The sequence below is a fragment of the Esox lucius genome, chromosome 16 (assembly GCF_011004845.1).
Source record: "Esox lucius isolate fEsoLuc1 chromosome 16, fEsoLuc1.pri, whole genome shotgun sequence".
In the NCBI taxonomy this organism is placed as follows: domain Eukaryota; kingdom Metazoa; phylum Chordata; class Actinopteri; order Esociformes; family Esocidae; genus Esox; species Esox lucius.
In genome coordinates this window covers 1,081,149-1,100,481 of record NC_047584.1, presented here as the reverse complement: position 1 = coordinate 1,100,481, position 19,333 = coordinate 1,081,149, and the positions used below count along the sequence as shown (strand labels likewise).

The 19,333-nt window shown below is 40.3% G+C and overlaps 1 protein-coding gene across 2 annotated transcripts in view; it reads right to left on the bottom strand.

Annotated features, from left to right (window-relative positions):
- tbc1d4 (TBC1 domain family, member 4) overlaps positions 1-19,333 on the bottom strand; it is a 153,237-nt gene that overhangs the window by 60,913 nt on the left and 72,991 nt on the right. For both annotated transcript variants that reach the window (XM_013132835.4, XM_013132836.4), the window contains exons 6-11: positions 17,423-17,527; positions 16,809-16,941; positions 16,544-16,635; positions 12,740-12,850; positions 3,671-3,799; positions 2,311-2,361 (exon numbers count right to left, since the gene is read on the bottom strand). In XM_013132835.4, the coding sequence (XP_012988289.2) occupies positions 2,311-2,361; positions 3,671-3,799; positions 12,740-12,850; positions 16,544-16,635; positions 16,809-16,941; positions 17,423-17,527 (621 nt within the window). The remainder of the gene's footprint in view (positions 1-2,310; positions 2,362-3,670; positions 3,800-12,739; positions 12,851-16,543; positions 16,636-16,808; positions 16,942-17,422; positions 17,528-19,333) is intronic.

The window sequence follows — 19,333 nt, the reverse complement described above, 5'->3', positions numbered from 1 at the left end:
ATATTTTTTGAGAATTAATGCATTGTTTTGCACTCTATTACTGTGGTCAAAAATATTTGATTACAAAAACTTTTTTTTACTTTTAAGCCTCGTTTTTGCTTTCAGAACATTTACAGCAACAAAAAATCCACAATATTCAAATTCTAGCCTGACCGCGTAAGCGGCGCCGGCCAAGAAGAGGAAATGTCTCTTATTGAGAGACTGAGTGAGTGACTGAGTGACTAACCCTCATTAAATAGCATACTGGTTAGAGAAGAAGACCTGTAAACTATAGGTCTGAGTTCGTATCTCCTCGCAGGCGAAGGGAAGTACGCATTATGAAGTATTCCGTATAGACGAAAAGGTCCCTGGCTAAAACCTTAAATATCTACATTATAGTAACCCTGAAATAAAACAGTTTACGGTTTTATTGCGACTGTTTCTGGAGGATTTTCAAAGTATGCATCCGTGTATGTGTTTTGGCTCAGGATAAAACGGCCAGTGGCAAAAGCCATACAGTTCATAGATGCTATGGTGGAGGTAAACTTAATAAGAAACGTTAGTCAGTTTAACACAATGCTCAATGGTGTCTAGCGACTGCTGAAACGTTTAATGCCATGGCATAGTGGTTAAAGAAAGTGCCTCTCGTGGAAGACCTAAGTTCAAATCTATCGAGAGCAACGATATTTATTAATTATTTCTGGTAGATTCCACGATTCTCTTGTCTTTTCACTTGATGAAAAAGAGTGTCATCGACACAGGATAGTGGTTGACGACACAGCCCTTTGCATGGGAGACCCGGGTTCGAGTCTCGAGAGGGCAACACTTTATATTGCGGCCCGGCTGAAATAGGCTTGCCTGGTTTCTTGTTTGAAATGTCAAAAACTTTTTCATAGAGTGAAAAAACGAGAATTGTGGAAATCCATCCTCTTCTACTGTGCAAGGGGCTGTTATCTATCACCCCGAAAAACATGCACGGAAATCCACCAGAAGTAGTCACAATTTAACCGTAAACAGTTTTTTAGGCTTACAATTTTAGGCTTACTATATAACGTAGCTACTGAAGCTTGAAGCCAGCAAGGTTTTTTGTCTACCCTGAACAAATCCTAATGCATCCTTTGTTCTGTTGGACGCGCAGATCAAACACTGGACGCCCACATGGAATTCCATATCTCTAACCACTACGCTATTAAACTAGGGGTGGTCAGGCACTCACACACTCAGTAAGAGACATCCACTCTTCCTGGCCAGCTCCGCTTACGTGGTCCAGCAAAAAAGATCAAAAATGGAACATGCTAATATGTAAAGAAAATATGTATTGCTTGTTTTTGGTTGCAATGTATTAGGAAGGACACTGTCGTGTGCATTAGCTACTCAAGTGGACATGGAACACAGGGCAGATTTAACAACATAATAGTGCTCATTTTCAAGTAGCCAGATCTTATATAAAGTATAGTATATCATAGAGGGGCATCCGGTAGAGCACAGGGTAGCAGGGGTTGGGGTACCACCTTTGACTAATTTTCAGCTAGGAAAAACCCTGCACTCTATTTTGCAATGCCATGCCATACCCTGTGGACAACACTTGATTGGAGCCTAAATCCTCCTACAACAGAACAATTACCAACAGCACAGCTCCAAACCAAGCAAGAACTATTTAGGGAAAAGGCAGTCAGCTGGTATTCTGTCTATAATGGAGTGGCCAGCCCAGTCACCGAATCTCAATCTTATTGAGCTGTTGTGAGAGTAGCTTGACCTATGCTATAAGAAGTGCCCATCAAGCAAATCCAACTTGTAGGAGGTGTTTCAAGAAGCATGGGGTGAATTCTCATCAGATTATCTCAACAAACTGACTTGAATAATTACTAAAATGCCAAAGCTCTGCAGGGCTATAATAAATGGAGGATTCTTTGACAAAAGCATAGTTTCTCAGACACAATCATTATTTAAATAAAAAATCATTATTTACACCATGCTATATTTCCTATTCAAACTCATTTCATGTATGTTTGTGTGGAAAACAAGGACATTTTGAAGTGACTCCAAACTTTTGAATGGTAGTATTCATACAGCTCTGTAAAAAATTAAGAGACCACTCCTAATTTCCCTCAAATCAGAATATCTACATGAATGGCAGCCATTCCATTCCAGTGTCTGTTAAATTCCAACAGAGGCACACCTCATTTTACTTAATGAGGTAGTGATTAGGTGATTACCTGAACCAAATCAAATGTAACAAGGAAAAGTATAAAAACCACTGCTGTGGTCAGAAAAAAGTAAGAGACTACTTCTGTAAAGCTGGAATTCTCACATTCCCTGCTGAATACTCACTCTCTCAAAGCTCCCCATGCTTCCCAAGCGTCCTCTCATCCGGTTAGCGCCCTGAGTGAGAAGAGACATATCATTAAAAAATGAGAACTTTGTGTCCATGAGCCAGAAATGCACATTAAGGCCATCAGGTTCTATTCGGATGGCAATGACTCAGTGACTAATATTTCAAGGTTCTTAGAGTAGAGAAATGTGTTATAGTAGTGCAGTAAGTTTTTTTTTTCAGTTTATCATAACTCTTTCATCATTCCACTCGCTGGTGGTTCTGTAGACTTAGTCACTTTACAGGAAAACAGAAAACAGGATTCTTTAACAGAAGTAAGATTCAGCCATTTGGCATAAATGGGTCAATACAAATACATGACAAAGAAAGAGAACCAGACTAGAGACAGATATTAGGGATTTTTGAGGGATGATATTCTCTAAGGTTTGGGTCAGCATTACTAAGGGTTGAAAACACAATAGGATCTGAAAAGGCAAATAATGGCTAAACCTTTAGTAATCATTTTGAAATCTTGATCAGCATTTTATATGCTGACTTTGCTAAGGAATGACAACACTGCCAAGTGCAGTTTATGTAACTGTATGATGGCAACATTATTTCTACTAAACATCCTACTCACACTATGTGGTTTTATTTCCACTGCTACATAAAAACTGGTGGTTTTTCACTTACTGTGTATACAAGTGTTTTAATGACATAGCACAGTGTGGTCCATTGCTAAAACACAGGCCACAATAACCAAAAACACTTAAACAATAGCTAAATAATGCAATGTTGATATTCTTTTGATAAGCAAGTATAGGCTGTGATATTTTACAAGTTAAGGACCTTTGTGCTCTAATGATCCATATTCACAGCAACAAAACAACCTAGTGAGGGAGGTGCAATCCAGGAATATGTCCCCAAACCACTAATGAAACAGAGTGTTATACTGCCTAGTACACAGGGCAGAATAACGGACCACTGTGAACGGCTCCTTGAACAGTATTTCCTTTTTTGGAGGTGTCTGAGTACCTAATTAGAGGGTTGCAATGAATTTTTTTTTTACTGGCTTTGAGGTCCACAGTTTATTATCCCTGGACTGGTGAATTAGATTCTCCTGAGTTAGATTCTCCAAAAAACATTAATGGTAACTAGCTTGTCGTTATCCTGGATTAAAAACGTTTAAAAGTATTTGATGCAGATGCATGAACATGCTTCAGATTATGTAGCACCACAGCCAAAAACCTCATCAGCGATACCTACCACATGCCCTCACCGGTAGCTCAGTCATTTTATCCCTCCTTCATTGTTTCACCTTTTTATTTCAATGCAGACCTGGGACACTAACTGATAATTAACTAGAGCTGGAGGTAGTACCCGTGAGAAGATGTTCTCCAGTGAGCTGGTCAGAGATGTCTTGGCTTTGTTCTTGAGAATGTCTAATTTGAAGCGCCCACCCGTGGCCGATATGCTGTCCACCGCTGCTGCCGTTGTGCTGGGGGCATGCTGGTACAGACAGGTAAAGGTCAAAAGTTGAAAACAATGCATCAGTAAACATGTTGTCCCCGACTTTTGCTGTGTTGCTTTGCTGGGTCATGGGGGTTTGTATATAGAGTAATGCAGTTACACGGACTTATCCATATACAAATATGCAATGTGCCAAATGTAATAGCAAAAGTATAACAAAGAATATGACTGCAATAGCATAGTATAAAAAACATCTCTACATTTGATCATAAATGATAACTCACCATAATAGCCTTGTAACAATTTAATCTCAATTCCTTGGGAAACCAATATTCTTGAGTTATTCAGAGTTGTTTAGAAGTAAAGAAGTTTTGTTTTGAATAAGTAGGCAAATTTAAACAAAGTATGGCCTAATCTCAATGGATCAAGCTGGATTTTAACTCTTGACCATTGGATAAAATATTGTCACAAAATATTGCTTCAATCTGGCCACAAACTGATCCCTAAGCTGACGTGGACAGATAATTTTCTAAATAAAACTATGCAAGTACATGTGTTAATGGACATTCTAGGTCTCTGCATGTACCAATTAATATAATTTTGAATATGCTGGTTCTTATGAGTCTGACACAGCATTCACTCAAGTTTTGTAAATTTTTATAGTAGGGCAGAAGAAATCACTGTGACACAGATGAACAAACGAACAGGTTACACTGTCCCCCTTCCAGTTTCATACTTGGAGGACAATAAGTGTAGTCCACACCAGTAAGATTTTGTCTGGATGTTTATAGATAGCCGTTTAAAATAACTTTTGGCATCTCCTTAGAGATTCTCAATAAACCATTCATATGGAATTTATATGATCAAATGTCACAAATCTGATTTCAAAACAGACAAATGTGCATTTGTTTTTTCTTTGAAGAGTAAAAAAACGAGTTACTGCCACATTGGATTCTGCTATAGTATCCAGAGTTGATGTATGGTAATTGTGCTGCCTACTCCTTCAGTAGTTGTACACGCCATTATCCAAAGGCCGGACAAGAGTGAGATAAAGAAATTCACATTATTGATCAATTTAGTTTTTAAGCAATTACTGACATGGTAAGATTGTGCCTTGATCAAATTTTTTGTCATAAGCCATTGTTTACAAATCTATCTATAATAGGTCCAAATACACCATGTACTCATTGTAAAGTACTCTGTTCTAGAGTGAGGAAGGCCTATTAAAGGGATAGTTCATCAAAAAATCATATTGTGGTGACAGTCCCCTTACCCCAAATAGCTCCTTCAGGCACATAGTCATTTTTTAATACAATCCATTATTCATTTATTTTTCAGTCAGTAATTAGCATTATTAGTATTCTACAAATGAATGAATGGAAACTGTACATACATTTGCTCATAAGTTTTCATACCCTGGCAAAATAATTGCATTGATTTTGAAAATATGACCATGCAAAAAAAAAGTATTTTATTTAAGAATAGTATCATATGAAGCCATTTATTATCACATAGCTGCTTGGCTCCTTTTGAAATCATAATAACATAAATCACCCAAATGGCCCTGGGCAAAAGTTTACATACCCTTGAATGTTTGGCCATGTTACAGACACACAAGGTGACACACACAGGTGAAAATGGCAATTTGGAGTGACAAGACCAAAATAGAGCTTTATGGTCACAACCATGTTCTTGGACTTTCCAGCACGACAATGACCCTAAGCACAAGGCCAAGTTGATCCTCCAGTGGTTACAGCAGAAAAAGGTGAAGGTTCTGGAGTGGCCATCACAGTCTCCCGACCTTAATATCATCGAGCCTCTCAGGGGAGATCTCAAACGTGCAGGCAAGATGACCAAAGACTTTGCATGACCTGGAGGAATTTTGCCAAGTCGAATGGGAAGCTATATCACCTGCAAGAATTCAGGACATCATTGACAACTATTACAAAAGACTGCATGCTGTCATTGATGCTAAAGGGGGCAATACAAAGTATTAAGATCTAAGGGTATGCAGACTTTTGAATAGGGGTCAGTAAAACATTTTCTTTGTTGCCATTTGATTGGGCCATTCTGGTATAACCTACAGTTGAATATGAATCCCATAAGAAATAAAAGACGTGCTTTGCCTGCTCACTCACGTTTTCTTTACAAATGGTACATATTACCAATTCTCCATGCGTATGGATACTTTTGAGCACAACTGTAGCTGCATTGCAAGTGGAAAACTACTATTAAACACTCCAAACTAAGGAGTGTTGTTTACCTCAAAGAACATGACAATATCGTATTCCTCGAAATAAAGTTTTAATTTTCACAAATTAATTCTCATTTCAAATAAACGGGTACTTCCTGTGTTTACTCATCAGTTTTGTTCACAATTTTATCAATCCATGTGTTTGATCGGGAAGAAAATGTGTATACACAGTAAACAAAAGTTAGTATTCACTAGCTAGAAAGCTAGTTACCCATCTCATCTTTGATATTCACCTCGGACAGTCAAAGTTAATTTGCTTGAGAAAGAAAGTAAAACCCATACTGTATATATGATGACTGACACTGAATATGAGCAGGAAGAAAACTTTTCGGGGGATTGAGCCTTATTTGTTCTAACCATAATACACAGATGATGAATTGACCTAATAGAAGCTTGGACAGCAGCTAATGGGGGCAATGATGAACACGTTAATCCCCAACCCTTGCCCAGAATATCCGGAGGCAATGTGTACTTTAATGTGTATTATAACATGGCAATTGGAAGTATTACTTACAATCTGTCTCGTCTCCACAGGTTAAACTGGGTAACTTGATGGAATTGCATTCGCCTTTAGTCCTCTTCTAAGTGAACATGGGTCATGTGTATTAAAATAATTCAATAATAGAAAAATGTTATGTCTCGTTGCTCCATTGATTCTCCCACAATACGACTCAGGAGAGGCAGAGGTATTGTCCCAATTGCAGAGCGGGTAGAATTTAATTTACTCAAAATCCACGAGAAGGCAGAATTCAACATTGATTCAAACAAAGGAAATCCAGAAGTTCAAAGTGTATTTATCAAATGCACCGAATAACACAGTTATTCTGCACAATTAAATTATTGTGACATGGCACATGATTTCTATATAGTAAGTATTAAGAAATATATAAAGCAAAAATACAACAAAAAATATAGCAATAATATACATAAACGCAAACTAGCAGTAATTTTAAAAAGCTAAGCGAAGCAACCTATCTTCACATAGCTTGTTGCCATTCAATTTCATGTTCACCTCGATGACATCAGTGCCGAAGAACAGAAGCTGTGTATGGTGGCTATAGGAAATAGTTTGCTGGTGCCAGTTTGAATTCAGCCAGTTCCGCCGGTTGTTTCTTCAGAGTACAGTTTAAAAAAAAACGATGCTAGAGATTACTGAATGCAGTTTGAAGTGTTTTGGAGTAGCTTCCCGCTTGCAATGCAGCTTTGCGATAGCGGTATGAACAGTTTCCATTCATGAATTTGGACAATGCTAATAACGCTCATTACAGACAGGGACAGAGCTGAATAATGGATTGTTTGAAGATATGACTATGTGCCTTCTGAGATATCTCTCGGTAAGTGAACTTCGAGAAAAATAAGAATTCTGGACAAACTATCCCTTTACTACCGTAATTCTTTGAGTGACCAGTGTAATATCTCAGAAAGATTGACATGCAATGGAACCTAAAGTGATACTCACGGCTAGAAAACCTAAAGTGCTGCAAGGGATTTTTTTTATATACTTTCAGCCATTGAAAAACTGAAGAACACAACTTTACTAAGCAAGCAGGGATGCAGTAGTAAACATAAGATAGGTGAATGTTGGACTACGGTACCATCAGCACTTGTATTTCACACCACCATCAGCATTTGAGTGCACACTACTATCCTCTAAATCCCTCCATCAAAAAATAGGTAGTTAAGTAAGCAAAACAAGAGGGCTGTAGCTGTTTAACTTCTAGAAGTTCTCTCCTTAAAGGAATAGTTCAACCTAGATTAATATTTGGGTGAAATATTTTTTCACAACAAGCAATTATTCACCAGCCTGTAATTAGCATTAGTAGCATCGTCCAAATTCACAGTACGTCCCTCAGAGTGACGTGGATGTCCATAACGGTCACTTGGATGTCCTTGCTAGGAGGAGCCCTCGAGTGGATGTTAAGGTGGGCGGACGGGCGATGAGTGATTTTGAGCAGGATGGACAGGCGAAGAGTGATGTTAAGCGGGATGTTGAGCAGGATGGATGGGCAATGAGGGGAGAGCACAGTCCAGATGGACAGGAAAATGAACTGGACGTAAGCTAGAGTTGGATGAACATTGAAGCGACCGGGATGTCTTGCGGCGAGCATATTTTGAAAATGTATAATAATGGAGTTGATTATGAAGCAATTATCAAATTATGATAAAAATCCAATGACAATATGTATTCTTTCTGGGAAGTTTATGCTAGAATTAAGGCTTGGCTGCACTGTTTTCTACATTTTCAGAGAGGGAGGTTTTCAAAGAAGCAATGATGATAATTGCAAAAACTGTGCTTAAAGACAAGAAATATGGAACCGATGTAATTTCCACTCGCTCTGATGTTCAACTGGGGGAAACTACAATGGTTAGAAGAGTGTCGGCTATGTCCAGGAACTCGGCCGATCAGCTGGACCAGGATCTGGCGAAGTGCAGGTGGTTTAGCATCCAGTGTGACAAGTCCGTGGACAGCAGCAGTACAGTGCAGCTGATGGTCTTTCTCCGGATGGTGTCTGTTGATATCCCCACAAACGAAACAACTTCTGACACTACTGCACCTAAAGACAACTACGAGGGGAGTTGACATATAACGCGGTAAAGGAGATTTTCGCTGAAGAAAAGTGTACCATTGGAAAAGCTGGTATCAGTGACTACAGACAGGGCTCCTGCTATGATCGGCCGACATATAGGATTCATCGCTCACTGTAAAGGTGACACAGAGATCCCAAACTGTATGCATTACCACAGCATAATTCACCAGCAGGCGTTATGTGCAAAGGTGATTGGCTTTGGGCACGTGATGACTCCTGTCGTGAAGCTCATAAACAGCATCCGCTCCAGAGCTAAACAGCACAGAACCTTCAAGGTGCTATTGGAAGAGCTTTCAGCTGAATATGTTGAACTGCTACTATCCGATGGCTCAGCAGGGGAGATATTTTGGTTCGTTTTTTGTCACTTTTGGGCGAAATCAAAGAATTGAGTGCACACTTGACCTTGCATTTCTAACGGACATTACTGGGAAACTGAACCATTTGAACTTTGAGCTGCAAGGCAAAGTTAAGACTGTTGCTGACATGATAAGTGCTTCAAATGCATTTAAAGCCCAGATTAACATTTTATCTGTGCATTTACAGAGAAAAAAGGTGCTGCACTTTCCCTCTGTGCAGATGGTGCTGAAAGACAAGGCTTCTGTGTCTGAAACTTTTGACAAAGTTGCAGAAAAGTTCTCTCAAGTCATAAACAGACTTGGGCAAGAGTTTGAACAGGTTTTCTGACCTTGATCAGCTTAAGCCATGTGTATAATTCATTTCTAATCCTTTCATGAACGTGGACACAACATGCACTTCTGAGCAACTACATGCAATGTTCAGCTTGGATGCTGGACAGGTGGAAATGACCTCCACCTCAAAGCCTATCAGGCTGCACCAAACTTTTGCACATCTGCAAGACTCACTCAGAGTTGCAGTGTCAAGTTACACCCCAGATTACAATTCACTGCTGCACAGCATGCAATGCCAGGTTTCTCATTAACAGACAAAGAAACAGATACCAGATGTTCTCAGTGGCAACATGGCACTGCAATAGCAAAGCAGGATTCAATTATTGAAAAATCGTGACAAATGTGTTTGTAAAATGTAACATATGATAATTTTGTTAAAAATGCTGCATATTTGGTGATACATTCAAAATGTGATAAGAATTATTAACAAATCTGAAAGTGGATTTTTGTATGTTACATAATTGATAATTAGTATAAACATGGTGCAACGTAGTGCATGATTTAAAAAAAATTGTTAGTGGCGGTTAAACACTTTGTACAAGTGATCATTTGAAAATGTAAATACTTGCAGAGGTACTGATTCTCATCCCCACCAAATCCGAGGCCATGGTCCTCAGTCGGAAAAGGGTGGCTTGCCCACTTCAGGTTGGTGGAGAGTGCTTGCCTCAAGTGGAGGAGTTTAAGTATCTAGGGGTCTTGTTCACGAGTGAGGGAAGGATGGAACGGGAGATTGACAGACGGATCGGTGCAGCTTCTGCAGTAATGCGGTCGATGTATCGGTCTGTCGTGGTGAAGAAAGAGCTGAGCCGCAAGGCGAAGCTCTCGATTTACCGGTCAATCTAGGTTCCTACTCTCACCTATGGTCATGAGCTTTGGGTCATGACCGAAAGGACAAGATCCCGGATACAGGCGGCCGAAATGAGCTTTCTCTGCAGGGTGGCTGGGCGATCCCTTAGAGATAGGGTGAGAAGCTCGGTCACCCGGGAGGAGCTCAGAGTAGAGCCGCTGCTCCTCCACATCGAGAGGGGTCAGCTGAGGTGGCTTGGGCATCTGTTTCGGATGCCTCCGGAACGCCTTCCTGGGAAGGTGTTCCGGTCCCGTCCCACCGGGAGGAGACCTCGGGGAAGACCTAGGACACGCTGGAGGGACTATGTCTCCCGGCTGGCCTGGGAACGCCTCTGTCTCCCCCCGGAAGAACTAGAGGAAGTGTCTGGGGAGAGGGAAGTCTGGGCATCTCTGCTTAGACTGCTGCCCCCGCGACCCGGCCCCGGATGAAGCGGAAGATGATGAATGAATACTTGCAGAGATTTATAGAACTAAAATGATGCATATTGATATTTATCTGTTTCCTACCTTGTAAAATCATTGTTGATAATTATTGTGAGAAATAAATGAACATGATCAGTGTTTTCACATAAATTAATATCCTTAATTATTAATAACAACATATAATAAAAGGTGTGTATCAAACTGGTAGCCCTATGCATTTATCGTTACCCAAAAAGGAGCTCTCAGTTTCAAAAGGTTGGTGACCCCTGATATAGAAAGTGAATGAAAACATTTACTCACTATAAATTATTTCAAGCGCTTTCAAAAGTGCATCTGAAAATGCAACATTTCTATTGGTCAACAGAAGCCACCGGCTTATGCTGTCAACAGGAAAAGCAGCACCCTCCCTCTCTTCCATCACTAAGAAATGCAATCACTGCTTTTCAAACAAGCAGTGGCAGACACGGGCAAGCAAAACCCCTCTGTCATTTACTGATTGCTAAATTGCTACACAGTTCACTACATTTCTGTTAAATTTAAGAAAACAATAGGTAACCTCTGTGCCATTTAACACTAGAACCGCCAGGCCTTTTTTACCCCTTATAACCGCCACAGCCGAACACCGTTTGGCATCATTAACATACGAATCATCCCTATTAGCATGGACATTCTCCTCAGCACCATCGCCATCACCATCCAGCCAGAGCATCAGTTCATCTAACGAGTTGTCATCAAACTATACAGAAGTATAAAAAAATTATGAATTACTTAATTTGTTTGTTTTAAATGGAAAAGGTTTTATCATAAAAAAAAGAATACATAGAACGATTTGTTTTAAGAACACAGGCTAGAGTATTTTAATTTGTTTAATAGGCCCTACAAATGTAAAAAAAAAAGTATTACTCAACAATTCAATTATTCAAAGGTAAATCCTTTAATATTTAGTTTTCATTTTGATAATGTACAAGGTAAAATAATCAGTTTGTGACAAAGGATATGCGCATAGTCTACATAGGCCTAAAGCATGGTTGCTTGATAAACACGATACATTTCAAAGAATGAATAACACATAAGCTACATCCTATTCGTAGAAATAAAATTGATAAAGTTGATAAGACTCCTGGGAAGAAACTGTGAGAGACACCAAAAGAGTAACGCAGTGGCATTTGGGGTTGCCGTTGGTTTGTTTTTTGTTTTGTTTTTGCGAGGAGGCTCAGGCATTGGCATTTCAATATCTTAATCAGATGAAGACCCGGCATCCGACACGTCGATTCCGGGATCTATTTCTGATCCTCCATCTGACTCCATCTAATCTAAATCTTTCAGCACCTGCAATGCTGTCAGGGTCTCAAATCATAGGGTTTGGTTTGTTATGTCTATGTTGTGTCTGACTTGCTCACCGAGTTCAGATTATATACACTTTCTACCCTCATCATCACACTTCAGTCACATGCATAGGTGTGTCTAGGTTGATGGGGTTATCGCCCATTCATCCATTGCTATTCCCTTGCTATTTATTAGATTCGATTAGACTAGGTTCCCAAGATAGACATGCAAGTGTAACTGAAAAAGAATGTAAACATGTATTCAATTTCTTAATCTTCAGTAAAATAAGCAGAGAAAAATCAAAGAGAGACAAGATGGTGTGTGCGATTTAGTTTAGCCTTTTCTCCTAAAAAAGGGACAGTAACTTGTAATATCGGGTAAATCGTCTCTAAATCGTTTTCTGTTCATCAGTTTAGAATAACAACAACGGAACAATGTAAAATACGCCTATTTAGGAAAAGACATGGAAATAGGAGGGAGTAGCTTTCAAAATGGCAGTTTTATTTTAATTACAAACAAAATTACAAATTACGCCAATTGGCGTAGGCATTTGGCAGTTTTAGTGTTAAATTGTTGCAGTAATTGTTTGCAGTAATTCAGCTGACTTCCACAAGATGGAAGAAATAGGATGGATGGGATAGCCCCTTTAATATTTCCAGTTATGCATCAGCAGTTTGAACATGGGAAAACTTCATTCCAACTGATCATGCTCTGCACTGCTGCTGCCAAAACAGAAAATGCCACCGCAAGAGCATGAATGTGTGAGTGAAAAATGGGAAGAAACTGTGAGAGACACCAAAAGAGTAACCATCAACCTATAGGCAGGCCATTTGTAAAGGTGAAAGGATATTACCTGGGGGGCCTCTCCTATGTGGAGGTGGGACTTCTGCTTGGTTCCACACAGCTGGCGAAGTTGGAGAATCACTAGCTCATTTTCTTCCTGGTCCGACGCAGGCTTCATCCTCTACAGGGTAAAATACTAAAATGAATCAACACATTCAATAAAATTTCACACGAAAACACAGGGGATACTCCAAAAAGCAAGGCAAAAGTAAGAGCACAGTGGCCAGGAACAATTCCATGGAAGAAAATTAGCTCATATGGGTGACCTGTTCTCTTATGACTTAGCCACTAGTTACTGCCATTTATGAAATGTTATCTATTCATGGTGCTTGGGTTGGGCTTCTTCATTAGGACTACAGGTAGCCAAAAAGTAGCCAACTAGATTTTTTATTAAGACCAATTGCAAAAAATTTCACCTAATTAAATATGTGAAACCATCAGTGAGGACAGTCCAAGTCTGGCCATAGGGGTCAGACTCACTTCTAAAGCACCAGTTTCAACACATAGACTGGAGTTTGTTTGCCACTCAAGCCACCCTTGACTCCCATACGGACATTGTTGATGCAGATGCGAAAGCATATGTTTCAATGTCACTACCCGTAAACTAATAAAGACCCCAGCCAGAGGCTTGAAAACTGCTAAAGGCATGCAACGCTGTTTTCAGATCTGGCAATGCAGAGGCCTACAGCTCATCCAGGTCCAACCTGAAAAGGGCATCAAGAAGGCTAAAAATGACCACAAACTGCAGATTGAGGAGCACTTCAACAACAACCCCAAAACCTGACGCATGTGGCAGGACATCCAATCCATCACAGACTTACGGCCAAAGAACCCTACCCCCACAGTCAGAGACTTCTCCTTCAGGTGAGTTAAACAGGTTGAACCGGTCTACAGGTTGAACCGGTCTACAGAGGACACCATCTCCACAGCTTTACCCTCAGCCCTGACCCACCTGGACAAAACCAACACCTATGTGAGAATGCTATTCATAGACTTAAGCTCAGCATTCAAAGCAGTCATCCCCTCTAGGCTGGTCAACAAACTCCATGACCTAGGGATCAGCCCCTCTCTCTGCAACTGGACTTTGGACTTCCTAACCAACAGACCCCAGTCTGTCAGGTTAGAAAACTTCACCCACGACTGCGTTCCTGTACACAGTTCCAACACCATCGACAAGTTCGCAGACACCACGGTGGTAGGCCTGATCAGTGACAATGATGAGTCAGCCTATAGGGAAGATGTCAATCGCCTAGCGGCATGGTGTGTTGACAACAACCTGGCCCTCAACGCAAAGAAAAACAAGGAGCTCATTGTGGATTACAGGAAATCTAAAGGCTACGGTAACACCCCAGTTCTCATTGATGGCACTTCGGTGGAGCATGTGTCACAGCTTCAAATTCCTGGGTGTCCACATCTCCGAGGACCTCTCCTGGACCCTCAACACCTCAGCTCTGGTCAAAAAGGCGCTGCAGCACCTGTACTTTTTGAGGAGGCCTGACTGTCCTCAAAGATCCTTTGGAACTTTTACCGCTGCACAATCGAGAGCATTCTAACTGCGCCACAGTGTGGTTTAGCAATTCATAGCCAACTGGAAGGCCCTGCAACTGGTATTGAAAACCGCCCAGCATATCACTGGTGCTTAGCCCCAGCCATCATAGATGTCCAGCGCAAGAGGTGTCTGCACAGGGCATGTGGCAATCATCATACATTTTTCATTTGTTACATATGCAGATCTACCTCAAGACGCTCATTGCTGCTATCTCTGCATCCCAGTTGCACATGCTACCTTACTCCTTCAATTTGCCTCAAGTGCACATTTAGAATACCACTTAAAACTACCATTTGTAACTATTTATCCCACTTGTAACATATACTATACTTAATACTTGTACTTGCCTTAATTGCACATTTAGTATCGCCATTTGTACTACATTTGCCTTCATTGCACATCTATACATTCCACTTGTAATATACATACAGTGGGGAGAACAAGTATTTGATACACTGCCGATTTTGCAGGTTTTCCCACTTACAAAGCATGTAGAAGTCACATTTTTATCATAGGAACTCTTGAACTGTGTTTTTTTTTTTCAACTGTGAGTGACGGAATCTAAAACAAAAATCCAGAAAATCACATTGTATGATTTTTTATTATTAATTTGCATTTTATTGCATGACATAAGTATTTGATACATCAGAAAAGCGGAAATTAATATTTGGTACAGAAACCTTTGTTTGCAATTACAGAGATCATACGTTTCCTGTAGTTCTTGACCCGATTTGCACACACTGTAGCAGGGATTTTGGCCCCCTCCTCCATACATACCTTCTCCAGATCTTTCAGGTTTCGGGGCTGTCGCTGGGCAATACTGCCATGGTACGGTGAGCAGCAACGCCACCGTTCCATACACCTTCAGTTCCAAACACCCCACGAACGCATCCCGGACTTGTTGTGTAACATGTCTTCAATTATCGTTCACACCAGGTCCCCATTTGCTAATTTGTATGTGTTTAAATGTTTCCCCTCTGCTCCCCACAGTGTGGATCATTGATGTCGTCATGTTTGATGTTGTGTGTTGCTGTTATATGCAAGTCTTGAATATCTTTATGTAAATCGTTTTGCTGCTGAAGTCAGCCATTTACTTTTGTTTTGGTTTTGTTATGCTCAGTGTTTTGTTTAATTAAAGATTCAACACCGACTACTCCTGCCTGCACCTGGTTCCTTGCTCTCGCAACACCACCATTCATTACAAATACAGACTTTCAGCTCCCTCCAAAGATTTTCTATTGGGTTCAGGTCTGGAGACTCCAGGATCTTGAGATGCTTCTTATGGAGCCACTCCTTAGTTGCCCTGGCTGTGTGTTTCAGGTCGTTGCCATGCTGGAAGACCCAGCCACGACCCATCTTCAGTGCTCTTACTGAGGGAAGGAGGTTGTTGGCCAAGATCTCACAATACATGGCCCCATCCATCATCCCCTCAATACGGTGCAGTCGTCATGTCCCTTTTGCAGAAAAGCATCCCCAAAGAATGATGTTTCCACCTCCATACTTCATGGTTGGGATGGTGTTCTTGGGGTTGTACTCATCCTTCTTCCTCCAAACACGGCGAGTGGAGTTTAAAACAAAAAGCTCTATTTTTGTCTCATCAGACAACATGACCTTCTCCCATTCCTCCTCTGGATCATCCAGATGGTCATTGGCAAACTTCAGACGGGCCTGGACATGTGCTCCAGGATCTTGGGGTTACAATGTCCTCATGATCATTGATGCCCCACGAGGTGAGATCTTGCATGGAGCCTCAGACCGAGGGAGTTTGACCGTCATCTTGAATTTCTTCCATTTTCTAATAATTGTGCCAACAGCTGTGAGAGCCGGAATTCTTACTGGTTTGTAGGTGATCAAATACTTATGTCATACAATAAAATGCAAATTAAATATAAAAAAATCATACATTGTGATTTTCTGGATTTTTTTTTTAGATTCTGTCTCTTAAATTTGAAGTGTAGCTATGATAGAAATTAGACCTTTACATGCTTTGTAAGTAGGAAAACCTGCAAAATCAGTAGTGTATCAAATACTTGTTCTCCCCACTGTATACTAAATACTAAAAATGTTCTGCCCTCTTCTATTTGCAGTTCTGGTTAGATGCTAACTGCATTTCATTGCATTGTACTTGTACAATGGCAATTAAGTTGAATCTTATCTATTCAAAACAACCACTTTCGGACATGGAACTAGTCAAGCTGAAATATAATAAAACATTGTTTTTGTGATAATGGAGAAAGTCAATGGTATAGGTAGTAAGGTTTTTACCTGAACCCGCTCAAAGATGTCAACCTGTTCCTTGTCTGTCAGTTGAGAGAGGAATTTTTGGATGGCCAGCTTGGCCCTTGGAGGATACAGACCTGGATTGGCACACAAAAAGTATCCAAATGTATTTACTATTGAGCACCCCCCAAAAACATATATAAATAGTTTAAAACTGACACCTATTTATTGTGTAGATGTCAATTCTTGTTGTTTTCACTCTCTTAATTTGTAAAGCAATACCAATAAACAGAATATTGCCGTGGCGTACCCTCAATTCTCTCGCAGAGTTTGTGCAGGTCGTGCATTGGACAGGCCTCACACAACTTGACCTGCGTCTTCGCGCTCTGCAGAGCTGCTGCCGTACTGAAGGCCTGCTTTAGTGTCAGCATCACCTCATCAACCTAAAGGCACCCGCACACAGACCCACACACACACCCACACCATTCTAACTCCACAACAGTACAAACATACCATTCCTTTCCAGAGACAACTATTGCAGAACCTACAAATTATAGCAGATTTTTATGTAAAATAGCTAAGGTAGACTTAATTGTGCATTATAGCTTAAGTCAACAGTTACAACCCAGGAATAATACCAACAGTTCATTCATATATGGCCCAAGGGCAAAACAAATATCACAATCCTTTCAATATACTCTGGCTGTAAGACACAAAGCATTCATTCAACTACTCATGAGCTTGACCATAATTAGTCAAGTCAGGTTATTACACAGGGCTTGATAAAAACTCATCACAAATCCTTCCAATTGAGATGACGACTACATTGCTCTATTGCACTTAGCCGAAACCACAGAGTCAGTCAGGGACTAATGAAATGTGCAGGTGGTGTGTGTGCAGTGGGAGGAGCTAGCATATACTCACCAGAGATTCGCACGCACACTGGAACACATAGCACACATACTGACCCGGACCAGAACCTCCCGAGTCACGACAGACGAATCCAAAGTGGTCGGTCTTGTTAATACCCTAAGTCAGTAGTAAAATGTACAACTCAATTTATCATCATCATCATAATACACTAAAGTACAGCTGTATACACTAGGTATAATGTACTGACATGGGTTAAACATTTTTGCTTTCCTTCTAATAATTTGGCTGTGTTAGACTTGACAAAAAACTTAAACTGCAGCTGATTAGGCACTTCAAGTAGGTTCAGTAAAATGCTGAAGAATCCAGGTCTGGTCAGAGAAAAGTCATAACATTTTTGCCGGACCGTATAAACGGAGCCGGCCAAGAAGAGCGAACTTGTCTTACTGAATGGCTGACTTGACTACCCATTGTTAAATAGCACAGTGGTTAGAGACGCAGACTGCCATTTGCGTGACCTGTGTTCGATCCTCACCTCTGTCAGGATAATGTATTCATTAGGATTTGTTCAGGATAGACAAAAACTTTGCAGGCTACAAGCTTCAGTAGCTACATTATAGTAAGACTAAAATAAAACTGTTTATGGTAATATTGCAACTATTTCTGGTGGATTTTAAAAGTTTGCGTCCGTGCATGCTTTTTGAGGTAATATAGACCACAACCCCAGTAGAAGAGGAAGGGTTTACATAATTCTCTTGTCTTCTCACTAGACGACAAGGTAAGTTATCGTCACCTATATAATGACATAATGTGATTCACAAATGAAAGAAAAACAATTGTTGTTGTGCCATGAAATGAAATGAATAGAATTTGCTCAATTCTTATGACTATTACAAGTAGTAAGAAGGTACTAGTAGGCCTATTACTGGCTAATAAGCTTTTAAAACGGCCAGTGGCAAAAGCAATACAGTTCATAGATACCATTTGTGGTGGAAATAAACTTAAGAAACAATCAGTTTAAAACCATGCTTAATGGTGTCTAGCTAAATATTCAAACTTGGTGTGATGTTAATGCGTGACAAAATGATCCAATGTCGAGACGCAATTTATTGCCATGTTCCAATCGGTCCTTACAGTAATCTCATTCTAACTTAACACATTGAATATAGTGTATCAACCCTGTTATACATATTGTTGGTTTGGATGTTAGCTAATGTAGGGAACTACCATTTAGAACCGACAAATTGTTTTAACAGTGCAAAACACTCAGCACACGTATAGTGAGGTCCGGAAATATTTGTACACTGACACAATTGTAATAATTTTGGGTTTGTACACCACCACAATGGATTTGAAATTGAACAACCAAGAGACAATTGAAGTGCAGATGTTGATTTCCCATATTTCAGGGGCTCAAATGTAACTGGACAAATTAACACAAACTTTACAAAAATTTTCATTTGTAATACTTTATCGAGAATCCTTTGCTGGCAATGACTGCTTGATGTCAGGAACGTGTGGACATATAACACTGGGTTTCCTCCTTTGTGACGCTTTGCTAGGCCTTTACTACAACAGTCTTCAGTTGTTTGTTCGCATGTCTTTCTGCCTCAAGTCTTGTCTTCAGCAAGTGAAATGCATGCTGGATCGGGTTAAGATCAGGCGATTGACGCAGCCATTACAGAATATTCCACTTCTTTGCCTTAAACTCCTGGGTTGCTTTGGCAGTATGTTTTGGGTCATTGTCCACCTGTAACGTGAAGCGCCATCCAATCAATTTGGCTGAATTTGGCTGAATCTGAGCAGACAATATATCCCTATACTCTTCAGAATTAATTTGGCTGCTCCTGTTTTCTGTCACATCATCAATAAACACTAGTGACCCAGTGCCACTGGAAGCCATGCATGCCCATGCCTTCCCACTGCCTCCATCGTGTTTTACTGATGATGTGTTGTGCTTCAGAT